At 44.8% G+C, this 27,997-nt stretch overlaps 1 protein-coding gene across 5 annotated transcripts in view; it reads left to right on the top strand.

The window, feature by feature from the left end:
• ryr3 (ryanodine receptor 3) overlaps positions 1-27,997 on the top strand; it is a 358,203-nt gene that overhangs the window by 287,846 nt on the left and 42,360 nt on the right. For all 5 annotated transcript variants that reach the window (XM_033026930.1, XM_033026931.1, XM_033026929.1 and 2 more), the window contains 7 exons: positions 6,772-6,860; positions 7,497-7,625; positions 13,348-13,452; positions 17,924-18,005; positions 18,553-19,853; positions 19,957-20,006; positions 20,105-20,273. In XM_033026930.1, the coding sequence (XP_032882821.1) occupies positions 6,772-6,860; positions 7,497-7,625; positions 13,348-13,452; positions 17,924-18,005; positions 18,553-19,853; positions 19,957-20,006; positions 20,105-20,273 (1,925 nt within the window). The remainder of the gene's footprint in view (positions 1-6,771; positions 6,861-7,496; positions 7,626-13,347; positions 13,453-17,923; positions 18,006-18,552; positions 19,854-19,956; positions 20,007-20,104; positions 20,274-27,997) is intronic.

The following is a 27,997-nucleotide window of genomic DNA, read 5'->3' as shown; positions in this document are numbered from 1 at the left end:
GGGAATTTGTGTGTCCCCCGCCACATGTTTTAAAAGCGATTTACTATGCCAATGCCCTGAGTCTGTTCCTGCGGCCGGGGGGGGGGAGGGGGTGAATCACTCAGTGTGGGTGTCGAGGGGTGTAGGTCGGGGGGGTGAATCACCCTGGTGTGGGGGTTGGGGTCCGATGGCAGTGCATTGCGGTCAGTGACTCTGGGTGGGCGGCGGGACCAGCCTGTCCCACAACTCTGCTCCACGCGTTGCTGCCGACACACAGCCCATCACAGTGTGGCCGCATGGGGAAGACGAAGCGGAGGGCGGCCGTGGGGGAGTGGGGGCTGTCCCGAGGGATGCTTACAACTTCGGCCGCTTACAACTTGGTGCTCCGGTTCAGAGTGCCCAGTCACCTTTGGCTTGTGTTGGAAAATGACCACCACCCTCCCGTCTCCACTGGCCAGTGTTGTGATGGACGCGGGGATCTGGACCAATAGCTGACAAGTCCCTACCCCCCCCCCCCGGCGACATCATGTCCGTTATTTGATTTTTCGGCAGAGCGGCCATTCAGTGAGTTGGCTTGTAGGCGACGCAGCCTTTCGGTGAGTTGGCGTCTCGGCAGAGCGGCCTTTCGGAGAGTTTGCTTTTAGGCATCCCACCCTTTCGGTTAGTTGGCGTTTCGGCTACGTATACTTCCGGTTATTTGGCGTTTCGGCTTTGTTTCCGTTCAGTTATTTGGCTTCCACTTCTTTGCTTCGGCTTCACTTCCTTCGGCGCCACGTCCGGGTACCGGGATAGGCATCTTTACGTGGTGGTGGTCTTCACTGCGTTTCTTTTCCCACAAGGCTAATCTGGTTGCTTGAGGAGACTGTGACAGTGACTGGACTGTGTGGAGGAAGCTCTTCCTCGACTTCAGCCATTTAGGGGCTGGATGATGGGAGTGACAGGAATGGCGAGTGTCCCCAACTTGCCTACTACTGACAACTGATCTGCGGATTCCTGGTGGAGCAATACCGGCGAAGGCATGCAAGCTATTCACATCCGTCGGTTTTAGGCAGCCAGTGATGCATCTGCAGCTGTCATTGAGGGTGGTATCAACTTTCTTCGCATGAGATGACTTCTCCCAAACAGGACAAGCATACTCTGCAGCAGAGTAGCACAGCGCAAGGGCAGTTGACGGCAGTGTGGATGCATTGGTACCCCACGACGATACAGGTAGATACAGGTGAGGAGAGAGGGATGATTATTTGGCAGATAGGTGGAGTAACTGACATAGGCTAAAGATAAGGTTCCAGTATCTCCAGTTCTTGTATCCTAAGAAGCTATAAATTGGCTAAGTGAATCTAACTGGATCATTATTTGCATATTGTACCCAGGAATAAATGAAATTACGCTCAGTGCCATACTTCTATGTTTAAAAAATACATGAAATCCATTAGGTTAATCACAGTCAAGCTTCTATCTTGGATAAAACAATGTCCCCCTGAAGCTCCGGATTCTAAAACTGCCAGTAATATTCACTGTCTTATCTATGACTCTATGACATGTAAATAATACTACGTTTATACCACAGGTTATGGCACAAGCCCTGGAAAGAATGTGTAGAATACATGTTCATCAGATTGATGTTAAGGCTATTAACCTCAGGACCATCTCTTTAAAAATAGATTTATATTGATAAGAGGAAGTTCATTGTACTGCTTTACCTTGCCACCTCAAAGCAATATTTACTTCTGGTACAATTTGTTAATTCTTTCAATAACAGTGGACATGGATTGGGGTCTGTTCCATAATAAACATGCAGGGTTCCTTAATAAGGCATGGTAATTACATGGAGATAGCAGTGATGAATGGGTAGGAGATGGTATTATGGGCAGTTTAGGATTTGGGAAAATCATCTTAGTGATTGATGGAATACATTTTCCAACCAAATCTATAGGAAAACCAGGAGTGGTCGGGTATCAGATCGGTGTGGAGGTGGGATCTACGGTCTAGGGCGCAGGGATAGGAAGGAAGCAGGGGGTACATTATTAGGAAATGGGGCTGGAGTCCACCGTGTTCAGGAAAGGGTGCTGATGGAGTCACAAGCATCTGTTGGGAATGATTGCAAGAAGACTATGGAAGATAGGAGGGATTAATGTGCTTTGCAGGACATCAGATTTTATGGAGTCATGGAAGAATCCAATGTATAATTGGGCTATGTAGGAGTGTTCTTGTTCTTCCTGGCCAATGAACATTGCTGGGTAGGCACTGCCACGTTTCCGTGCAGCATAATTACCACTTTCAGCAGTCTGAGTTGTGAGAAACACGAATGGTCACTGCTAAAACTGCAATAAAAAGAAAGCTTGGGGACGTAGTCTCACCGCTATAATTAATCGGCTAACTTCCAAAGAGTGTGCTTGTCACTCCACTTTAGTTTAGAGATATAGCATGGAAACAGGCCCTTCGGCCCACCGGGTCCGCACCGACCAGCGATCCCCGCACATTTAAGGGCCTGTCCCACGGGCGTCATTTTCACGTCACGCAGGTGGCGCGCGAAGATTTTGTGAATCCCAAAATCCTGGGGCTCCACGCACGATTGTGCATCACTGCCAAGTCACCATGCACGCGTAATGCACGCGTCGTGACGCGTAAATAATGTCGAGCAAATGACGCCCAAATGGGACAGGCCCTTAACAGTATTCTACACACATTAGGGAAAATTTACACTTATGCCAAGCCAATTTAACTACAAACCTGTACTACTTTGGACTGGGAGGAAACCAAAGGTCTCGGAGAAAACCCATGCGGTCATGGGGAGAACGTACAAACTCCGTACAAACAGCACCTGTGGTTGAGATTGAACCCGGGTCACCAGCTCTGCAAGCGCTGTAATGCCCCTGTCCCACTTAGGAAACCTGAACGGAAACCTGAACGGAAACCTCTGGAGACTTTGCGCCCCACCCAAGGTTTCCGTGCGGTTCCCGGAGATTTTTGTCAGTCTCCCTAATGGTCGAAAGTGGCTTCCGCTTCTTCTATGTTCCGGCATTTATTAAAAATAAATAAAAACCAGCCGCGACTAAAAATAGGTTGCCGTTTTAAAAATCGGTAATTTTTTAGTCGAAGCCGGTTGCGATGCTAGTTGAAGGTGGTTGCTGGAGGTTGCAGGTAGTGGAAGGTAAGACTTTTTTTCACCCAGTTTTATTCCACCAGGGAAGTCTTACCTTCCACTACCTGCAACCTCAGGCAACCACCTTCAACTAGCATCGCAACCGGCTTCGACTAAAAAATTACCGATTTTTAAAACGGCAACCTATTTATAGTCGCGGCCGATTTATAATTTTTTGAAATAATCGCCGGAACATAGAAGAAGCGGAAACCACTTTCGACCATTAGGGAGACTGACAGAAACTTCCGGGAACCGCATGGAAACCTTGGGTGGGGCGCAAAATCTCCAGAGGTTTCCGTTCAGGTTTCCGAAATGGGACAGGGGCATAAGGCAACAACTCTACTCCAGCGCCACCATACCTCTTCGGTTAACAAATGGGCTTAGCTTATAGTTTGGAGCTTCTAGTATTTTGCCTTTCCATTTATTATCAAACCTACAGTATTTGTTTACATTAGCTGAAATTATCGTGATGAATTCTGAAGCTTGCAACTCAATACCCATTCAAGACAGGTTTTCATGACCCGAAACGTTCCTTCTCTCCAGAGATGCTGCCTGTCCCGCTGAGTTACTCTAGCATTTTGTGTGTACCTTTTTTTTTACTACCTTAACAGCAACTCATATTTGTGAGTGGTGAAGCTATCGCTTTCACAAGAGAAGAACACAGAGAATCTAAGGATTAAACCCTGAAGAGTCTATAAATCCCACTAGCAAATATCACTTTAAACTAATTAGACAAGCACCTTGAGTGTATAGAAAGAACACTTCTTGAGTCTGAAGAAAGGTCCCGACATGAAAGTAAGCACACAGGTACAACAGGCAGTGAAGAAAGCTAATGGCATGTCGGCCTTCATAAAGAGAGGAGTTGAGTATAAGAGCAAAGAGGTCCTTCTGCAGTTGTACAGGGCCCTGGTGAGACTACACCTGGAGTATTGTGTGCAGTTTTGGTCTCCTAATTTGAGGAAGGACATTCTTGCTATTGAGGGAGTGCAACGTAGGTTCACAATGTTAATTCCTGGGATGGCGGGACTGACGTATGATGAAAGAATGGAGCGACTGGGCTTGTATTCACTGGAATTTAGAAGGATGAGGGGTGATCTTATAGAAACATATAAAAGTATTAAGATGTAGGAAACATGTTCCCAATGTTGGGGGAGTCCAGAACCAGGGGGCCACAGTTTAAGAATAAGGGGTAGGCCATTTAGAACTGAGAAGAGGAAAAACATTTTCTCCCAGAGAGTTGTGAATTTGTGGAATTCTCTGCCTCAGAAGGCAGTGGAGACCAATTCACTGGATGCATTCAAAAGAGAGTTAGATAGAGCTCTTAGGGCCAGCGGAATCAAGGGGAATGGGGAAAAGGCAGGAACGGAGTACTGATTGTGGATGATCACATTGAATGGCGGTGCTGGCTCGAAAGGCCGAATGGCCTCCTCCTGCACCTATTATCTATGTACAGTGCATTCAGAAAGTATTCAGACTTCACATTTTCCACGTTTTGTTACATTACAGGCTTATTCTAAAATGGTTTAAAAATGTTTTTTTATCATCAATCTACACACAATACCCCATAATAAAAAAGCGAAAACAGGTGTTGAGAAATGTTTGCAAAGTAATTAAAAATAAATAACTGAAATACCACATTTACATAGTATTCAGACCCTTTACTCAGTACTTTGTTGAGGCATCTTTGGCAGCGATTATCGCCTCAAGTCTTCTTGGGTATGACGCTACAATGGCACACCTGTATTTGGGTAATTTCTCCCATTCGTCTCTGCAGATCCTCCCAAGCTCTGCCAGGTTGGATGTGGAGCGTCGATGCACAGCTATTTTCAGGTCCCTCCAGAGATGTTTGATCGGGTTCAAGTCAAGGCTCTGGCTGGGCCACTCAAGGACATTCACAGGCTTGTCACAAAGCCACCTGCATTGTCTTGGCTGTGTGCTTAGGGTCAGTGTCCTGTTGGAAGGTGAACCTCCGCCCCAGTCCAATGTCCTGTACACTCTGGAGCAGGTTTTCATCAAGGATCTCTCTGTATTTTGCTCCATTCATCTTTCCCTCAATCCCGACAAGTCTCCCAGCCTGCCGTTGAAAATTCAGGCTGAGTGGCCCAGCCATAGCCTGGACTTGAACCCGATCGAACATCTCTGGAGGGACCTGAAAATAGATGTGCATCGACGCTCCGCATCCAACCTGGCAGAGCTTGGGAGGATCTGCAGAGAAGAATGGGAGAAATTACCCAAATACAGGTGTGCCAAGGTTGTAGTGTCATACCCAAGAAGATTTGAGGCTATAATCGCTGGCAAAGATGTCTCAACAAAGTACTGAGTAAAGGGTTTGAATACTACGTAAATGTGATATTTCAGTTGTTTATTTTTAACGGCAGGCTGGGAGACTTTTCCCACAGCATGATGCTGCCACAACCATGCTTCACCGTAGGTATGGTATTGGCCAGGTGATAAGCGGTGCCTGGTTTCCTCCAGACGTGACTGTTGGCATTCAGGCCAAAGAGTTCGATCTTGGTTTCAGACCCAGAGAGTCTTGTTTCTCATGGTCTAAGAGTCCTTTCGGTGCCTTTTGGCAAACTCGAAGTGGGCTGTCGTGTGCCTTTTACTGAGGAGTGGCTTCTGTCTGGCCACTCTACCATAACGGCCCCCATTGTTGGAGTGCTGCAGATATAGTTGTCCTTCTGGAAGGTTCTCCCATCTCCACAGAGGAACTCTGGAGCTCTGTCAGAGTGAGCATCGGGTTCTTGGTCACCTCCCTGACCAAGGCCCTTCTCCCCGATTGTTCAGTTTGGCCGGGCGGCCAGCTCTATGAAGAGTCCTAGATGATTTCAAAGTTCTTCCATTTAAGAATGACGGAGGCCATTCCATTTAAGTTCTTCCATATAAGAATGACTGTGCTCTTCGGAACCTGCAATGCTGCAGAAATTGTTTTATACCTTTCCCCAGATCTGTGTCTCGGAGGTCTGTAGCCAATTCCTTCGTCTTCATGGCTTAGTTTTTGCTCTGACATGCACTGTCAACTGTGGGACCTTATATAGACAGGTGTGTGCCTTTCCATATCCTATCAATTTAATTTACCACTGGTGGACTCCAATCAAGTTGTAGAAACATCTCAAGGATAATCAATGGAAACAAGATGAACCTAAGCTCAATTTTGAGTGTCATAGCAAAGGGTCTGAATACTTATGTAAATGTGATATTTCAGTTATTTCTTTTTAATTACTTTGCAACAATTTCTAAACACCTGTTTTCACTTCTTCATTCGCGGTATTGTGTAGATTGATGATAAAAAATAATAATCCATTTTAAAATAAGGCTGTAAAGTAACAAAATGTGGAAAAGGTGAAGGGGTCTGAATACTTTCTGAATGCACTGTATCTATGTATCTTTGAAACGTCGCCTATCCATGTTCTCCAGAGATGCTGCCTGACCCGCTGAGTTGCTCCAGCACTTTGTCTTTTTTTGAAATAGTGTTTCTGTTTTAGAACTCAAGTATTATTCTGGTGAAGAGCACGTTAGAACCTTTTATAAGTTCATCATTAGTAGCCATTGTATTCTTGGATTTTGCTGCTGATTCAAAATTTGTACTGAATGTAAATTTTTACTTTAGACACATGACAGCTAATAATCTTCAATACTTTAAACCATAGATTTCCAGAATTACCTAAGAACTCAAACAGGAAACACAACTACAGTGAATATCATTATCAGCACAGTTGACTATTTGCTGCGTCTTCAGGTATTCCAAAAGTATACATTAAAATTTGTAATAAAATAGTTATGGTTTATGATGCCCTGTGTATGACCACTCAGAGAAAAAATAAAATTTATGCTGTATTTCATCATTTTATGTGTGCAAAAAACTTTCAGATTAGACATTATAGATTGGTAGTCTCAATTATATTTCCAGTCAAGTGCACATCCCACAGTACAATTCAGCATATCTCTGCAGTAAGGAATGCCAATAACTATTCAACTAATTGGTTCCTATTGAAAAATGCAGAACTCATTTTAAGAGCTTTTGATATCCTCAGTAATTCATTGACTTGCATGATTATAACTCAGTTGCATAATAACTAATATATTTTAATCCAATGTTCTACTCTCTTCATCTGTAGGAAATCAGATATTCAAAAATTATCATACAATAATATTCTACAGAAAAAGAAAATGTCATTGTTTTCAGGGTAAATTCTGTTATATTTAATATCACATGCATTGAAATTTTCTGACAACTGAACTGGGAGAGAGAGGAAGATGCAGAATACCGAGCATGTCGACACTCACAAATCCATATTTAGCGAAGGCAGAAGGGTTAAGTATATTATTTTGTTAACCAAAAATCATTAATATAATTAACCTCATTAAATTTCAGGAGTCAATCAGTGATTTCTATTGGTATTACTCAGGAAAAGTTGTTATGGATGAACAAGGTCAGCGCAATTTCTCAAAAGCGTTAGCTGTGGCTAAACAAATCTTCAACTCGCTGACAGAGTATATCCAGGTAATGCAACCTCTGTAAAAATCTGATTCATTATTTATCAGATCAATTCTGTTTTTTAAATTAAAGAATGGTGAAACACCTTAACTTTTGAAATGTTACAAATCATTATTACAGTAATTGGGATGAATTGTCAACTCAGCATAGATTATCTAACTAGTTTGTAAATATTGTGTTTTAGGTCTCTATGCCAAGAATACAATGGCTACTGATGATGAACCTATAAAAGGTTCTAAAGGGCCTGTCCCATGAGCATGCGACTCCATGCGGCAAACGCGACCTAACGTGGTCGCTTGAGCCGTACGGCCTCGTGGGGCCGGTCCCACTTCGATCGCCTGAGCCATATGGAGTTGTGCGTAGCTCGTCCCGACATCGCGCGGGGCTTCGACAAACTGTTCAAAAATTCCGCGCGGCAACGGCCTGCCGGCCCGCAGCCGCCTCGACGGCATACGCAGCGCCTCGACGGGCGTGCGTAGCGTCTCGACTCGACGCCGTACGCAGCGTCTTAACGCCATACGTCACGCGCGAACTTCCTGCGGACTTTGCTCGAACTTCATGTCACTCACTCGACCTCCGCGCAGCCCCCGCTTCCGGTTTGGTCGCGCCCGCCGCATGCAGGCGTATGCTGGTGGGACCGACCCTGTACGGGGATCGCTCGACCCCCACTTCCGGTTTGGTCGCGCTTGCCGCATGCAGGTCGCATGCTCGTGGGACAGGCCCTTAACATGTTCTTCACCAGAATAATACTAGAGTTCTAAAACAGAAACACTATTTCAAAAAAAGACAAAGTGCTAGAGTAACTCAGCGGGTCAGGCAGCATCTCTGGAGAACATGGATAGGCAATGTTTCATAGCACTGGCTTGGGGTGTCCATAACCAGAACCAGATGAATGCAGCCAATATGGTCTAGTGGCAGGATATCTCCAAGATGCTAAAAGTCAAGCTCTTCCAGTCCGTAGCCCTCCCTACAGCCCTCTATGCCAGTGAAACATGGAAAATCAATATGAAGATGAAAAATAAATTGGATGCATTCCAACAACGCTACTTGAGGAAGATCTTGAAGACTAGCTACAGACATCACATCCCAAATGAGGAGATCTACTGGAAAACTGCAACAAAAGCCTCTCAGCCAGGACATATAGGTACGCAGAATGAAATTTGCAGGACATGTACTCAGAATGTCACCAGAAAATGCACCTAAGATAGCAATGACATGGCAACCTGATGGAAGAAGGAAAAGAGGCCAACCAAAACCCACATGGGGGCGAACATTCCAGAAGGATTTGGAAGCCCGGGATACTAACCTATCGAGGGTGGAAGACGTCGCACATAACCAAACAGAATGGCGAAAGCTTGCTGCCCAATGCACTCAACAGTGTGGGAGAAACTAAGTCTAATTCTAAATGGAAGACATTTAAAGACTGCATGGATGAACTACAAAAATTGTTCATCCCAGTTTGGCAAAAGAATAAATCAGGGAAGGTAGTGCATCCATGGATAACAAGGGAAATCAGGGATAGTATCAAAGCGAAGGATGATGCGTACAAATTAGCCAGAAAAAGCAGCATACCGGAGGACTGGGAGAAATTCAGAGACCAGCAGAGGAGGACAAAGGGCTTAATTAGGAAAGGAAAAATAGATTATGAAAGAAAACTGGCAGGGAACATAAAAACTGACTGCAAAAGTTTTTATAGATATGTGAAAAGAAAGAGATTAGTTAAAACAAATGTAGGTCCCTTGCAGTCAGAAACGGGTGAGTTGATCATGGGGAACAAGGATATGGCGGACCAATTGAATAACTACTTTGGTTCCGTCTTCACTAAGGAAGACGTAAATAATCTGCCGGAAATAGCAGGGAACCGCGGGTCAAAGGAGTTGGAGGAATTGAGTGAAATCCAGGTTAGCCGGGAAGTGGTGTTGGGTAAATTAAATGGATTAAAGGCCGATAAATCCCCAGGGCCAGATAGGCTGCATCCCAGAGTACTTAAGGAAGTAGCTCCCAGAAATAGTGGATGCATTAGTAATAATCTTTCAAAACTCTTTAGATTCTGGAGCAGTTCCTGAGGATTGGCGGGTAGCAAACGTAACCCCACTTTTTAAGAAGGGAGGGAGAGAGAAAACGGGGAATTACAGACCAGTTAGTCTAACATCGGTAGTGGGGAAACTGCTAGAGTCAGTTATTAAAGATGGGATAGCAGCACATTTGGAAAGTGGTGAAATCATTGGACAAAGTCAGCATGGATTTACAAAAGGGAAATCATGTCTGACGAATCTTATAGAATTTTTCGAGGATGTAACTAGTAGCGTGGATAGGGGAGAACCAGTGGATGTGGTGTATCTGGACTTCCAGAAGGCTTTCGACAAGGTCCCACATAAGAGATTAGTTTACAAACTTAAAGCACACGGCATTGGGGGTTCAGTATTGATGTGGATAGAGAACTGGCTGGCAAACAGGAAGCAAAGAGTAGGAGTAAACGGGTCCTTTCACAATGGCAGGCAGTGACTAGTGGGGTACCGCAAGGCACAGTGCTGGGACCCCAGCTATTTACAATATATATTAATGATCTGGATGAGGGAATTGAAGGCAATATCTCCAAGTTTGCGGATGACACTAAGCTGGGGGGCAGTGTTAGCTGTGAGGAGGATGCTAGGAGACTGCAAGGTGACTTGGATAGGCTGGGTGAGTGGGCAAATGTTTGGCAGATGCAGTATAATGTGGATAAATGTGAGGTTATCCATTTTGGTGGCAAAAACAGGAAAGCAGACTATTATCTAAATGGTGGCCGACTAGGAAAAGGGGAGATGCAGCGAGACCTGGGTGTCATGGTACACCAGTCATTGAAAGTGGGCATGCAGGTGCAGCAGGCAGTGAAGAAAGCGAATGGTATGTTAGCTTTCATAGCAAAAGGATTTGAGTATAGGAGCAGGGAGATTCTACTGCAGTTGTACAGGGTCTTGGTGAGACCACACCTGGAGTATTGCGTACAGTTTTGGTCTCCAAATCTGAGGAAGGACATTATTGCCATAGAGGGAGTGCAGAGAAGGTTCACCAGACTGATTCCTGGGATGTCAGGACTGTCTTATGAAGAAAGACTGGATAGACTTGGTTTATACTCTCTAGAATTTAGGAGATTGAGAGGGGATCTTATAGAAACTTACAAAATTCTTAAGGGGTTGGACAGGCTAGATGCAGGAAGATTGCTCCCGATGTTGGGGAAGTCCAGGACAAGGGGTCACAGCTTAAGGATAAGGGGGAAATCCTTTAAAACCGAGATGAGAAGAACTTTTTTCACACAGAGTGGTGAATCTCTGGAACTCCCTGCCACAGAGGGTAGTCGAGGCCAGTTCATTGGCTATATTTAAGAGGGAGTTAGATGTGGCCCTTGTGGCTAAGGGGATCAGAGGGTATGGAGAGAAGGCAGGTACGGGATACTGAGTTGGATGATCAGCCATGATCATATTGAATGGCGGTGCAGGCTCGAAGGGCCGAATGGCCTACTCCTGCACCTAATTTCTATGTTTCTATGTTTCTAATTCTAAGGCCTTGGCTGCATCTAAGCCCTTTATGATATTCTTATGCACAAACACTTCTACACTTCAAAAGTAAACTAGGCGGGAAGCATTTTGGAACATCCTAAAGATATGACAAAACAGCATTCTTTTCCTTTCCACTATTCAAAGCAATAATTAAATCTATACATATTTCGTTTCCAGAAATCAAAATTTAAATCTCTGATAGGGGTGAAGAAGTGAATGGGTGGGATCAAGTAACAGGAATATTTATACTCTGACTGGAAGTAGATTCTGTACTGCAGTAGAGCAGAGATATTTAGAGTATTTAGGAGTTTAGTTTGTGAATCAATTTATTTCACATCATTTCAAGTGATTTATTTTCATTCATTTGTGTTCATAAATTAAACCAATGTTTGGGGAAGAGTTGACAGCAAATTAAGGATTAAAACACTCATGTGGCAACTCCAATGTTGCTGCCATTTTAGAAAACTGACGGTTTCAGCATAATTACTACCATAACATTCAAACTGATGAACTTTTTATAGAAGACAGAAGAAAAAACAGAGTTAAAATCAGTCTGAAAAAGGGATTTGGCACCAAAATGTAGCATATCTATTCCCTCCACATATGCTGCCTGCCCTGTTGACTTACTCCAGCACTTTGTGTTTTGCTCAAGATTCCAGCAATCTTACAAGATTGTGGTTCCATTGTATTTTCAGTTATTCATATAACTTATCTGATATCCATTTCTGTGTATCTCAAAATTCTTCACAGTCAATATTTCCAAATGAGTCAGTGCTGTAGTATAAGAAATGCTTTGGGTTTTTGTCCATGAAGTGTCTGACCAAGATCAATGTGGTAATGATCAGATCATCTATTTTTGTGATAGATTTCAAATAATGTTGTTTGCCAGGTCACCAGGTAGTGCTGTCTTGCCTATCGCAAAATACTACTGTGAGTTCTTTTGCATCATCCGATGGTAGATAGATCATGTTTATGATTAATCCAAAGTGTGGCAACAGTGGCATAACTGCAATGAAGTCTTAAGGGCATCGCTCTTTCCTGGTGTGGGACTGGAATCTTTAGTGCTCCAACTCAATCATATTTGATACCACCAAGACCATTACAGCCTCAATTATACATAACTGAGCTGTGTTATAATACAATTCATGCCTTATGTTTTATTCATTCAAATAAAAAAACTGAAAAAGAATGTGTAGAAAATGCACTTCATCTGTTCAGGGAACCCTATTATATTTTCCAACCAATAATTTACATTTGAAGTTGAACAATGTGGGATTATCATGGTTGAGAAGAAAAGGAGACCTTAACCCCTTTGTTCCCAAAACGTTTCATCGCAGAGGGTTCAGCAATCTGGATTTTGGTCTGTTGTTGAGTAACTGAGAATCATTATCAACAACCCCACTGCTGCTGTATCATGTAGACACCTGAATAGGCAAAAATGAGCTGGATTGGAGTTCCTTAAATTCTATGAAAACCATGAGGCTGTGTTAGGGTTAAGGAAAGGGCATGGATTAAATTGAACAGAGTGTGTGTTGGCAACAGTGTATTAGCCAGTGAGTTGGTGTCAGGATGTGTACATGTGCTCAGTATGAGGTATCCATGATATAGCAAAGAAAGTGAGATCTATTTAAGGGCAGAGGAAACAGAACCCATCATAGAAACTATAGCCGCCATCTTCCGAGAAGAAGACTACTTTTACCAAAATATGCAAGGAGTGGCGGAAGGTTATATACAAATTATATAATTACGTTTCATCTCAGTCGCGTGTAGCAACACAGCTAGCAGGAATGAGATGTGACGGTGAGGAATGACGGCGAGATTATCCAATCATCCTCATTCTATTTGTAAATTACACTGTTGTTAAAGCCAGCACAGCTTGGATCGGCAGGTGATAAAGAAGGGGTTGAAGGAAATGGAAAACGGGATGGGCAATGATAACAATTAACTGTTTGCATGATTTGTTCATGGTCAGCTGTAATTTTTTTTCGGAAGAATGGGCTTTTTCTTATGCATTTCAATGAAAGAAAATTTGGATGTGTACTCTGCCGGAAACAGACATACAAATTCATGCTGTGTTAACCAAATCAATGATCAGTTATCCAAATAAGGAATTGACACACAGAAGTCCTTCAGGCTTTGTCAGTGGCATTCTGTTCTAAAAGAGATCTCATCTGATTTTATTTATGCAGGGCCCTTGCATTGGGAACCAGCAGAGTCTTGCCCACAGCAGGCTCTGGGATGCAGTGGTTGGTTTCCTGCATGTTTTTGCTAATATGCAAATGAAGCTTTCTCAGGTATGTCTACCATTCCAGAGCTAACAAACGCAAGTATCTGCAGTTACAATATTGTTTGAGGAAATAATTCATATACAGCCGATAAGTATCCTAGGTTTGCTTGCTAACTGCCTAAATGAATTTCATTGTCATGGACCATATCTATCTCCCATCTCAAATATGACACTGAACTTTATCTTCTGCATTTAAATAAAATTGAGATAGAAAAGTATGATGAGTAATGATGGGAGTTGTTCTGTAATTAATAACTTTGACATCAGTACAAAATAAGGTTTGCAGTCTTATCAAGAGCTAAACATTCCAATCATTACAGTCATACGTGGCATGAAGTTGGTTTGTGTTGGTGGTGATAAAACATCCCAATCCTTGGATGTTCCTGCAAGGTTCACACGGCAGTGTTTTCAGCACAATCATTTTCAGCTACTTCAAATTATTTTCCACTACAAGGTCAGATGAAGGTACATCTGCTGATGATTGTAGAGTGCTGATTTCTATGCACAACTCTGAAAATGAAGCAATTCGTATATCAAAACTGGACAACGCACAGGCATGGAAAGTAACATTTGTGCCACACAAACGTCAGAAAATGACCACCCTTCATCAGACATGGTCTAACCAATTTGATATTGAATGACATTACCTTTGTCGCAAATCCTGTCATTAAAATCTTGTGGGGCTTTGGGCTGGGCGAGTGGGTGGTTAGTGACTGGACCAGACATTAAGTACTGTAGCTAGAAAAGCATGTCAAATGGACCTCTGCCCACTTGTTGGGTGAGTGTGGCTCAAACAATTCTCAAGAACCCCAACATCATCCAGCCATTCAGTGAATGCTGTCCTTGCAAGAAGCATTGGCATTTTCATGAAAGAAAAAAGGGTGATATGAAACAAAACTCTGAAAAATAAAGTTGGCATGAAATAATGAATGATCAAATTAAACTTTAATGTCACACACATCAACTGCAGCCTCAACATTCAGAGATCTGGTCCTCTTGGTTGGGTTGATACCTGAAATAATTATTTTAAATAATATTGCCATTTTCATTATGCTCCAAATATTTACAGAAGAAATGCAGAGTGCAATCAATGACATACATGTTTAAATATACAATAACAATAATATTCTTCAAAGGGCTATGTTGTAACTTGGTAAATGTCCCTGGATTTGCCCCTCAGTTATTTGAGTTACAGCAAGACAGTGTCACAATATACATGGACTGCCCTGAGGCCACTACCCACTTTATTTTTTGAGTTAGGGGATTATATTTAAATGTGTTGCATAGTGATCTGGTCCCAATTTCTGCATTTGCATGGATAAATCCCAGTGCAACTTGTATTTGTGTGTTCAGTACTATGAGCAAGATAAGCTCTTTATTTAAAAATATCAGGGTGATAAGTTAGGTTAATTATGAAGCGTCATATGTTTATATAAAAAGAGGAATATGTGGGAAATTTGCACTTTTTTGAGGGGGCCCAATGACCTTTCAGTCTCTAAATCTGGTTAGTACGACACTTCACTGGAGTCTGAGGTACAGTAGGTGGATTTCCCACTCCACCACTTACAGTCGTGTGTTGTTTATGGGACAGAAATTGTTCTCAAGTAACGATGAAGCTCATTGTCTTACTATTATTTTTAACTAAGTGTGTACATTAGCTGCAGGTGAGGGGCAGAAATGCCTTTGAGGCGATATCTGTGTGCCTCCAGTTCTGGCTTCTTTACTTAAGATTTAATTGTTCCGCCACTGGTACCTGTGCCTTTAGCGCCAAAACACTAGGTTATGGGGTTCCTTCCCTAACCTCTTCACTCCTCTACTACTCTTAAGACACTCTTTACACACCCTGGTTCTTTGACAAATCTGTTGTTTGTTAACCAGAATGGCTCCTTGCATACATTGATATCAAATTTTATTTGATAATGTTCCTGTGAAAGGCTTTATTATAAGCACACAGTCCACATGTGACACCGGTCTGCAGTTAGTTCTGTAATAATGTCACTTTACTTGTTTTACTATTCAATTTATTGAATTGCTTGTATAGAAACTGCAAAACAACAGAAACAAGTCTTTCTCTTTCCAGTCTAATCAACCACTTAACAACTCGATAAGATTATTGTTCCAATAGAACTCTGAAACTGGAAATGAACTATTAAAAGTGTAGTCTCATTTATTTAATTATTATTTTTGAATATTAAAAAAAAAATTAATCTCTCACATTTCCTTACTATATTTCCTTGAATATATCTCTACCGATCTTGAACTTGTTGATTTTAATTTACTTTTTCTCCCTTAGGCCTGCCATAGTTAATTTCAATCTGATGGATTAAGGAGATGCATGTTGCTGATCCTGTTTGCTCAGATCCAAGATGACCCATTTCTCTCATTTAAACATCATCACTCACATTTTAAGTTTCATTAAGAAATTTAAAAGCCATACCTAATAAATGTCAGATGCCCTAAACGAAGCCAGTTGTTTCCAATTGCAATATAAGTATGTTAAATGTTCTGGCATTCTAAATGGGAACATACTCTGTAGGGTGCTGTTGGTGAATGAAGTGGAATATAATTTCAGTTTAAACTTGTTTTTATTCTTGGAACAATTCAGAGGGGTTTTATCTGTGTTTATTTGCAGGCATCAAAATAGTTTTGTGTTAATTAACAAAAGTCAACTTCTGGACTCCAGAAAGCAAAATTGAATCAAGATCAGTAATACAAACAATGCCAGGATACTTAAAGATATGTTAACATCAGTCACCACCACCTTCATCATACAATGGACCAACACTTCTGTACCTCCTCCCACCCTGTCTCTTGTAAAGATTTTATCCCCTACTCAATTTCTCCATCTCTGCCCTATCTACACCAAACATGAGGCTTTCCATTCTAGGACATCCGAGATCTATTACTTTAGTAAACATGGTTTCCCCCCCCTTATGTTATAGATGGATCCCTCACCCGTGTCTCATCTGTAGTTCTGCTCTCACTCGCCCTCTACCCAGACAGAACGAGGATAGTGTTCCCCGTCCTCGCCTTTCACTCCACCAGCCTCCACATTCAACACACGATTCCCAGACATTTCTATTACCTCCAACGTGATCCCACCGCCAGTCACATCCGCCTAACCCCACCCCTTTCTGTCTTCCGCAGAGATCACTCCTTCCACAGCTCATATGTTCATTTACCCTTTCCACCCAAACCACCCCTTCCCAGGTACTTTCTTACTGCCACTGCAGGAGATGCAACACCTGTCCCTACACTCTTCCCTCACCTCTGTTCAGGGACCCAAGCAGCCCTTCCAGGTGAGATGGAGGTTCACGTGCAGCCCTTCCAGGTGAGACGGGGGTTCACGTGCACCTTCTCCAAGCTCGTCTACTGCATCCTGATGCAGCCTCTTGTACATTAGGGAGACCAAGCATAGAATAGGCGACTGTTGCACCAAACACCTGTGTTCAGTCCACAAAGACCTACTGGATCTCTCGGTTGATAACTTTCCGTTCCCATACTAAATTTCTGGGCTCCCTCCATTGCCAGAGTGAGGTCGGGCACAAATTGGAGGAACAAGACCTCGTATTCCACTTGGGAGACTTACAAACCAACGGCATTAACATTGAATTCTCCAATTTTAGGTAACTAACCAAAAACACCCTGCCAACCCCCCCCACCCACATGAAGTCATACCTATTTCTCCCTTTGCCCTCCACTTCCGCTTACATTTCTTCCTCTAGCTTCACAATTCGCAATTTTTCAATCCTTATGTCTCACACCTGTCTTTTTATCTCTGGATTTTGTCCAACCATCTGCCTATCAAACCCCCCCCCCCTCAGCTGACCCTGTAGGTCTTATTCTTGGGGTTTAGCGGCTAAATCCAAAACATTCAAGTTCTAAGTACAATAAATTCATCCATCACAAGTACTATGTAAAACAGTTTATCATTTCTAGTTGGAAAAAAACTGGATGGTTGAGATTAGTTAACCTTCCCACCAGGAACACGGGAATTTTAACTCTTCTCCGCATCTCCTCGCTCCCATTAAACCTTCTAAGCCCCTGGTCATCCGGGCCATGGCTAGGCAATGCTGAATTACTTCAGAATAGCAAGTTATGAGATACTGCCCACATAGCATTCAGATTATTTTCTACTTTAAGGGGTAGTTTAATAAGAGAAGTATGTTTAGAGATCTATATTTGTATTTATCTGAAGCAACAACTGTCAAGATTGGTTTGGTTTCTCCTGCCGATTATTTTAGATTGACAGTTTTTAACACAATCTTCATCCAGGGTTTGAGTGTTTATTTATGTTAAAATGCAGTGATACTGAAATATTTTGATAGATTTTGGATCCCAAGCTACCATTCTCCTCTCTTGGCCTTTATGTGTCAATTCAAATTATTAAAGATAACTAAATTGCTGAAGGCTTATATCATTTTCTGTTGTATAAAAATCAACAAACAAAAACTTCAAATCTGTTCTTTTGTTTTCAGGATTCAAGCCAGATTGAGTTGCTCAAAGAGTTATTGGATTTACAGAAAGATATGGTGGTGATGCTGTTGTCATTGTTGGAAGGTGAATATTGTTTAGATGCTGTGAAGCTTGAGAGGATTAAATAGAATTTGATCTAATAATAGCAACATGTTTAGCTAATGCTGTGAATATTTCCAACTGTCAAATGGAAATTTTTTCAGATATTTGCATCAGACTTTATATCTCTAAAAAGTTTTATTCCATTATCATTGAGTTGTTCTGTGCATTTCAAATGCTTTACCAGATTTAATGATGAGTAAAATTACTTTGGTGGTTCATCCTGATTGCACCTTGCTTCCTGTTCACTCACTTATCCTACTTCATTTGCTGCTGTGACCCAAATTGAAGCAAGATTTTTTTTTCTAAAAACAACTCTTCCCATTTAGATTTTGTTTTGAGTTAATGGTTTTAATATAGATATGCACCTTTTTTTCAAGAAAATCAACCTGGAGAAGTGAATATTTTTTCTGAAATAAATAGTTTGCATCATGTTTATGTAAGTTGACTTTCAAGATATATCCTCATAAGAATATATTTGAAATGCATTCTTTGCATTCAGATATAATTAATATTCTCTTTACGATCTTAGGGAATGTTGTAAATGGAACCATAGGCAAACAGATGGTGGACACACTGGTTGAATCTTCCAGCAATGTGGAAATGATACTCAAGTTCTTCGATATGTTTCTTAAGTTAAAGGATATAACTACTTCTGATACCTTCAAAGATTATGATCCAGATGGTAAAGGAGTGATTTCAAAGAAAGAATTCCAAAAGGCTTTGGAAAGTCAGAAGAAATATGCACAATCAGAAATTGAGTTCCTACTATCTTGTGTTGAAGCAGACGAAAATGATATGTTTAACTATATGGAATTTATTGACCGCTTTCATGAACCAGCCAAAGACATCGGTTTTAATGTAGCTGTATTACTGACTAATTTATCTGAACACATGCCCAATGATATCCGTCTAAAGACATTCTTGCAGCCAGCTCAAAGTGTCCTCACATACTTTGAGCCCTATTTAGGACGCATTGAGATTATGGGTGCAGCAAAGCGCATAGAAAGAATCTACTTTGAAATCAGCGAATCAAGCAGAACACAGTGGGAGAAGCCTCAGGTCAAGGAATCCAAGAGACAATTTATCTTTGACGTTGTGAATGAAGGCGGGGAATCGGAAAAAATGGAACTCTTTGTGAATTTTTGTGAGGACACCATATTTGAAATGCAGTTAGCATCTGAAATCTCTGAACCAGATGCAGCTGAGAGAGCTGATGATGATGAAGAGGAGTCTCCTCCAGATGAAGAAGATGAGGAGGTGGCTCAGCCCTCAAATGCATTTACGGCAGCGTGTCACAATTTCAAAGGTGCCTTATTGAACTTTTTCAAGATTTTCACACTTAGAAATATCAGAAGGCAGTACAAAACCATTAAGAGGATGACGACCATGGAGTTAATGATGAAAATTTTCTCCTTCTTCTGGATGTTGTTCGTTGGCTTTGTTTGCTTTATTTTCAACATAGTACAAGGATTTTTCCAGATCGTGTGGAGTGCCATGTTTGGAGGTGGGCTAGTTGAAGGTGCCAAAAGCATCACTGTCACAGACCTTTTAGCCAGCATGCCAGATCCAACACAACTTGGAATTCATGGAGATGTGAGCGAATCAGAAAGATCAGAAACTCCAGAGCTGGGGGTTGTTGCAGAACATCAGTCTATAGCACAAGATGAGAAAAGTGAAACTGAGATGATGCCTGATATATTCGGTACGAGTGTGAAAAAAGGAGGCAAGGCAGGTGACGAACACGGAGGTCTTGGTGATGTGTCGGAAATTATCGGAGCAGAAGGCCCCATAAGTATTGAAAAAGCAGTATCTCAGAAAAAGAAAGCAGAGGTCAGTTTTAGCATACTTCATTTATCAAAAATGTCTATTTAATGTTTTAATTTTCATAAAGCTCATGGTCTATTTTTCATTGCTCATTGAATGAAACTTCAAGATTGAACAGAAGAATAAAAATGAGAGTAAAACCGAGTTTGAGAAGGCTGAGTAAGTGTCTTTATGCGGTTGAAAATAACTTAAATTATCATTGTGAGTTATTGTTCGGTAAGTCATTTCTGATTTCTGATGCATTGTTGGCTTTATAGCACAGAGGATGGCGAGAAGATGGACAAAGCCAAAGAAGAACAACCAGATGAAAGTGAAGAAATAGAGCAAAAAATAAAGAAGAGGCGACGTGGACAGACAAAGAAGGAACCAGAAGCATTCTTAGTTAACTTCTGGGAGGGTCTTGAAATTTACCAAACCAAGATTCTGGTAGGCAACTAGATTTTAAAATGTTATTGTGTATTTAGTGCCCTATACCATATCCATATCTTATCCTTATATATAACTATAAAACTCTGATCTTGGATGTTCGTGTTTGATTCGCATCTTCTCGAAAAAACAAAAAGCGTAAACGGTAACATTTTTACATATTCCGAGATTTATGCCGTGAAGTCAAAAATCGCTTTATCTGAAAATTTCAGTCATTATTTCTCGAGTTATTAATCAAAATGTTCAAGAATCTGAAATAACTTTGAAAATAAAACCGAGCGGCTTTGGTTAATGTCACAATCCCTCTACGTGCTGTCCTCGCTCGGATCCACGCCTGCCCACAGCCTCGCTTGGGCCCGGCGCCTGGTGGGGAGACTGCTGCAACGGGCCGAGCCTGGCTCAACGCCCGCCCGCCGCCTCGCTTGGGGTCCTAGGGTCGACGCCTGCTCGCCCACGGCCTCCCTCGAGTCCACGTCCGCTCGCAGCCTCCTTTGGGTCGACGATCGGCCACCATCTCGCTCGGGGTCCTCGGGTCGACGGATGCCCGCCCGCCCGCAGCCTTGCTTGGGTCCATGCCCCCCCTCCCGCAGACTCAGACTGCCCGGCGCCTGGTGGGCAGGCTGCTTCTCTACCACCTGGGTAGGTGCTGCCTCTACCCCATCCCCCTCTACCCCATCGCCCTCTACCCCATCGCCCTCTACCCCATCGCCCTCTACCCCTTCCCCCTCTACCCCTTCCCCCTCTACCCCTTCCCCCTCTACCCCTTCCCCCTCTACCCCTTCCCCCTCTACCCCTTCCCCCTCTACTCTCTACCCCTCCCCTCTACCCCCTCCCCTCTACCCCCTCCCCCTCTACCCCCTCCTTCTCTAAACCTCCCCTCCCTCTCTACCCCCACCCTCTACCTCCTCCCCCTCGCACTCCCTCTCTACCTCATGCTCCCTCTCTGCCCCCCTCGCTCTCTGCCCCCCTCGCTCTCTGCCCCCCTCGCTCTCTGCCCCCCTCGCTCTCTGCCCCCCTCGCTCTCTGCCCCCCTCGCTCTCTGCCCCCCTCGCTCTCTGCCCCCCTCGCTCTCTGCCCCCCTCGCTCTCTGCCCCCCTCGCTCTCTGCCCCCCTCGCTCTCTGCCCCCCTCGCTCTCTGCCCCCCTCGCTCTCTGCCCCCCTCGCTCTCTGCCCCCCTCGCTCTCTGCCCCCCTCGCTCTCTGCCCCCCTCGCTCTCTGCCCCCCTCGCTCTCTGCCCCCCTCGCTCTCTGCCCCCCTCGCTCTCTGCCCCCCTCGCTCTCTGCCCCCCTCGCTCTCTGCCCCCCTCGCTCTCTGCCCCCCTCGCTCTCTGCCCCCCTCGCTCTCTGCCCCCCTCGCTCTCTGCCCCCCTCGCTCTCTGCCCCCCTCGCTCTCTGCCCCCCTCGCTCTCTGCCCCCCTCGCTCTCTGCCCCCCTCGCTCTCTGCCCCCCTCGCTCTCTGCCCCCCTCGCTCTCTGCCCCCCTCGCTCTCTGCCCCCCTCGCTCTCTGCCCCCCTCGCTCTCGTGCTCTGCCGCCCCCTGCTCTCTGCCCCCCATCGCTCTCTGCCCCCCCTCGCTCTCTGCCCCCCTCGCTCCTGTCCTCCCCCCGCCTCGTCTCTACTTCCCCCCCTCGCTCCTCTCTTCCCCCCTCGCTCTCTGCCCCCCGCCCCCTCGTCCATCTCTGCCACCCCCTCGCTCTCTTGCCCCCCCTCGCTCTCTGCCACCCTCGCCTCTTCCCCCCCTCGCTCTCTGCCCCCCTCGCTCTTCTGCCCCCCCTCGCTCTCTGCCCCCCCTCGCTCTCGTGCCCCCCCTCGCTCTCGTGCCCCCCTCTTCTCTCCTCTGCCCCCCCCTCGCTCTCTGCCCCCCCTCTCACCCGCTCTCTGCCCCCCCCCCCTCTCGCTCTCACTGCCCCCCCATCGCTCTCTCCCCCCTGTAGATCCTCCCTCTTCCCCCCCCTCGCCCTCTGCCCCACCCCTCGCTCCTCTGCCCCCTCCCTCGCCCTCTGCCCCCCCCCTCGCTCTCGGCCCCCCCCTCGCTCTCTGCCCCCCCCATCCGCTCTCTGCCCCCCCATCGCTCTCGGCCCCCCCTCCCTCTTCCCCCCCTCGCCCTCTGGCCCCCCCCTCCTCGCCCCCCCCCTCCCTCTCGGCCCCCCCTCCCTCTCGGCCCCCCCTCCCTCTCGGCCCCCCCTCCCTCTCTGCCCCCCCCCTCCCTCTCTGCCCCCCCCTCCCTCTCTGCCCCCCCCCTCCCTCTCTGCCCCCCCCCCTCCCTCTCTGCCCCCCCCTCCCTCTCTGCCGCCCCCCCCCTCCCTCTCTGCCCCCCCTCCCTCTCTGCCCCCTCCCTCCCTCTCTGCCCCCCCCCCCCTTAGTTGCATGTTTTCTTATAGGATGCGGATGTCGATGACTCCACTACTCCAATGATCCTTTCACCCACCCAGCATAAAATTGAGATTACAACCTTAGCTACCTATGCAGCAACATGTAAAGCCACATTAATTCACCACACTTATCTTTACTAATTTACATATCTGCCCAGTTTCTTAATACCTTCAATGCAATATGCTTATTCCTGTGCATAAATTCCCTCAAGATCACATCTTTTTATAACATTCATAGAAACATAGACACATAGAAATTAGGTGCAGGAGTAGGCCATTCGGCCCTTCGAGCCTGCACCGCCATTCAATATGATCATGGCTGATCATCCAACTCAGTATCCCGTACCTGCCTTCTCTCCATACCCTCTGATCCCCTTAGCCACAAGGGCCACATCTAACTCCCTCTTAAATATAGCCAATGAACTGGCCTCGACTACCCTCTGTGGCAGAGAGTTCCAGAGATTCACCACTCACTGTGTGAAAAAAGTTCTTCTCATCTCGGTTTTAAAGGATTTCCCCCTTATCCTTAAGCTGTGACCCCTTGTCCTGGACTTCCCCAACATCGGGAGCAATCTTCCTGCATCTAGCCTGTCCAACCCCTTAAGAATTTTGTAAGTTTCTATAAGATCCCCTCTCAATCTCCTAAATTCTAGAGAGTATAAACCAAGTCTATCCAGTCTTTCTTCATAAGACAGTCCTGACATCCCAGGAATCAGTCTGGTGAACCTTCTCTGCACTCCCTCTATGGCAATAATGTCCTTCCTCAGATTTGGAGACCAAAACTGTACGCAATACTCCAGGTGTGGTCTCACCAAGACCCTGTACAACTGCAGCAGAACCTCCCTGCTCCTATACTCAAATCCTTTAGCTATGAAAGCCAACATACCATTCGCTTTCTTCACTGCCTGCTGCACCTGCATGCCCACTTTCAATGACTGGTGTACCATGACACCCAGGTCTCGCTGCATCTCCCCCTTTCCTAGTCGGCCACCATTTAGATAATAGTCTGCTTTCCTGTTTTTGCCACCAAAATGGATAACCTCACATTTATCCACATTATACTGCATCTGCCAAACATTTGCCCACTCACCCAGCCTATCCAAGTCACCTTGCAGTCTCCTAGCATCCTCCTCACAGCTAACACTGCCCCCCAGCTTAGTGTCATCCGCAAACTTGGAGATATTGCCTTCAATTCCCTCATCCAGATCATTAATATATATTGTAAATAGCTGGGGTCCGGGCACTGAGCCTTGCGGTACCCCACTAGTCACTGCCCGCCATTGTGAAAAAGACCCGTTTACTCCTACTCTTTGCTTCCTGTTTGCCAGCCAGTTCTCTATCCACATCAATACTGACCCCCAATGCCGTGTGCTTTAAGTTTGTATACTAATCTCTTATGTGGGACCTTGTCGAAAGCCTTCTGGAAGTCCAGATACACCACATCCACTGGTTCTCCCCTATCCACGCTACTAGTTACATCCTCGAAAAATTCTATAAGATTCGTCAGACATGATTTACCTTTTGTAAATCCATGCTGACTTTGTCCAATGATTTCACCACTTTCCAAATGTGCTGCTATCCCATCTTTAATAACTGACTCTAGCAGTTTCCCCACTACCAATGTAAGACTAACTGGTCTGTAATTCCCCGTTTTCTCTCACCCTCCCTTCTTAAAAAGTGGGGTTACGTTTGCTACCCGCCAATCCACAGGAACTACTCCAGAATCTAAAGAGTTTTGAAAGATTATTACTAATGCATCCACTATTTCTGGAGCTACTTCCTTAAGTACTCTGGGATGCAGCCTATCTGGCCCTGGGGATTTATCGGCCTTTAATCCATTCAATTTACCCAACACCACTTCCCGACTTACCTGGATTTCACTCAATTCCTCCAACTCCTTTGACCCGCGGTCCCCTGCTATTTCCGGCAGATTATTTATGTCTTCCTTAGTGAAGACGGAACCAAAGTATTTATTCAATTGGTCCGCCATATACTTGTTCCCCATGATCAACTCACATGTTTCTGACTGCAAGGGACCTACATTTGTTTTAACTAATCTCTTTCTTTTCACATATCGATAAAAACTTTTGCAGTCAGTTTTTATGTTCCCTGCCAGTTTTCTTTCATAATCTATTTTTCCTTTCCTAATTAAGCCCTTTGTCCTCCTCTGCTGGTCTCTGAATTTCTCCCAGTCCTCTGGTATGCTGCTTTTTCTGGCTAATTTGTACACATCATCCTTCGCTTTGATACTATCCCTGATTTCCCTTGTTTTCCACGGATGCACTACCTTCCCTGATTTATTCTTTTGCCAAACTGGGATGAACAATTTTTGTAGTTCATCCATGCAGCCTTTAAATGTCTTCCATTGCATATCCACCGTCAACCCTTTTAGAATTAATTGCCAGTCAATCTTGGCCAATTCACGTCTCATACCCTCAAAGTTACCTTTCTTTAAGTTCAGAACCATTGTTTCTGAATTAACAATGTCACTCTCCATCCTAATGAAGAACTCAACCATATTATGGTCACTCTTGCCCAAGGGGGCACGTACAACAAGACTGCTAACTAACCCTCCCTCATTACTCAATACCCAGTCTAAAATAGCCTGCTCTCTCGTTGGTTCCTCTACATGTTGATTTAGATAACTATCCCGCATACATTCCAAGAAATCCTCTTCCTCAGCACCCCTGCCAATTTGATTCACCCAATCTATATGTAGATTGAAGTCACCCATTATAACCGTTTTGCCTTTGTCGCACGCATTTCTAATTTCCTGTTTGATACCATCTCCAACTTCTCTACTACTGTTAGGTGGCCTGTACACAATACCCACCAGCGTTTTCTGCCCCTTAGTGTTTCGCAGCTCTACCCATACCGATTCCACATCCTCCAAACTAATGTCCTTCCTTTCCATTGCGTTAATCTCCTCTCTAACCAGCAACGCTACCCCACCTCCTTTTCCTTTCTGTCTATCCCTCCTGAATATTGAATATCCTTGGATGTTCAGCTCCCAGCTTTGGTCACCCTGGAGCCATGTCTCCGTGATCCCAACTATATCATAATCATTAATGGCTATCTGCATGTTCAACTCATCCACCTTATTACGAATACTCCTTGCATTGAGACACAAAGCCTTCAGGCTTGTTTCTACAACTCTCTTACCCCTTATACAATTATGTTGAAAAGTGGGCCTTTTTGATTTTTGCCCTGGTTTTGTCTGCCTGCCACTTTTACTTTTCACCTTGCTACCTATTGCTTCTACCCTCATTTTACACCCCCCTGCCTCTCTGCTCTTGTACCCATCCCCCTGCCACATTAGTTTAAATCCTCCCCGACAGCACTAGCAAACACTCCCCCAAGGACATTGGTTCCATTCCAGCCCAGGTGCAGACCGTCCTGTTTGTACTGGTCCCACCTCCCCCCAGAACACCTCCCCCAGAACTATCGTTTTTTTAAATCATAGGGGGCACGTACAACAAGACTGCTAACTAACCCTTCCTCATTACTCAATACCCAGTCTAAAATAGCCTGCTCTCTCGTTGGTTCCTCTACATGTTGATTTAGATAACTATCCCACATACATTCCAAGAAATCCTCTTCCTCAGCACCCCTGCCAATTTGATTCACCCAATCTATATGTAAATTGAAGTCACCCATTATAACGGTTTTGCCTTTGTCGCACGCATTTCTAATTTCCTGTTTGATACCATCTCCAACTTCTCTACTACTGTTAGGTGGCCTGTACACAATACCCACCAGCGTTTTCTGCCCCTTAGTGTTTCGCAGCTCTACCCATACCGATTCCACATCCTCCAAACTAATGTCCTTCCTTTCCATTGCGTTAATCTCCTCTCTAACCAGCAACGCTACCCCACCTCCTTTTCCTTTCTCTCTATCCCTCCTGAATATTGAATATCCCTGGATGTTCAGCTCCCAGCCTTGGTCACCCTGGAGCCATGTCTCCGTGATCCCAACTATATCATAGTCATTAATAGCTATCTGCACATTCAACTCATCCACCTTATTACGAATGCTCCTTGCATTGAGACACAAAGCCTTCAGGCTTGTTTTCACAACACTCTTACCCCTTATACAATTATGTTGAAAAGTGGCCCTTTCTGATTTTTGCCCTGGTTTTGTCTGCCTGCCACTTTTACTTTTCACCTTGCTACCTATTGCTTCTACCCTCATTTTACACCCCTCTGTCTCTACGCTCACACATTTAAGAAACCCTTTCCCTTTAACTCCATCCTCCACTATCCCATTCGACACCCCACCCCCCTTATTCAGTTTAAAACCACCCGTGTAGCAGTGGCAAACCTGCCTGCCAGAAAGCTGGTCCCACACCTGTTAAGATGCAATCCGTCCCTTTTGTACAGTTCCCCCTTACCCCAAAACAGATCCCAGTGATCTAAGAATCTAAATCTAAATCCCCACCAGTTCCTCAGCCACACGTTCAGGTCTCGTATCTCCCTGTTCCTGCTCTCGCCAGCACGAGGAACTGGAAGCAAACCGGAGATAACAACCCTGGAGGTCCTGCTTTTCAGCATTTTTCCGAGCTCTCTAAAGTCACGCTGCAGAATATTCATCCCCTTCTTTCCGACATCGTTTGTGCCGACATGCACTACCACTTCCGGATGTTCACCTTCGCCCTTGAGGATTTTCTGCACTCTGTCCGTGATATCCTGGATCCTGGCACCAGGAAGGCAGCACACCATCCTCGCATCCCGTCTGTTGCCGCAGAAACCCCTGTCCGTACCTCTCACAATGGAGTCTCCCACTACAATGGCGTTGCCTGCCTTAGGCCTTTTTGGTTTTGGCTCAACAGCCCTATTCGCATCACAAGCCAGTCCACCGCCCAGTGTAAACACCTCTTCTGTCCCGACAGCTTCTAAGTGGGTGAACCTGTTCACAAGAGGTACAACACCCGGGGACGTTGGCATTCCATGCTTCCCTCCCGTTCTCACTGTCTCCCACCTTCTCTCTTCCAGTACCTTAGGTGTAACAATCGTACTGTAGGACTTGTCGAGGAACGACTCCGTTTCTCGGACGAACCGGAGGTCATCCACTTGCTTCTCCAGTTCCCCAACACTGCCCTTCAGGAGCTCTACCTGGATGCACTTCTCGTATTTGTAGCAGCCAGAGGCACTAGCGGTGTCCTTGACCTCCCACATACTGCAAGCATCGCACTGAATAAGCTTGCCTGACATCTCCTTCTTTCGTCTCTACCTCTCAAGCGTATTCCCTTCATAGAGTTCTATAACTTTCTGACATCAAGATCCTCCTCTCCTGATTGGTCTTTTGTTCATTTGCATTTGTCCCATTGTGAGATGGCGAGTTATCCTTCAGTTCTT

This window comes from Amblyraja radiata, chromosome 9, assembly GCF_010909765.2.
Source record: "Amblyraja radiata isolate CabotCenter1 chromosome 9, sAmbRad1.1.pri, whole genome shotgun sequence".
In the NCBI taxonomy this organism is placed as follows: Eukaryota; Metazoa; Chordata; class Chondrichthyes; order Rajiformes; family Rajidae; genus Amblyraja; species Amblyraja radiata.
Note: the sequence above shows the minus strand (reverse complement) of the source record. Positions and strands in the feature narration are given on the sequence as shown.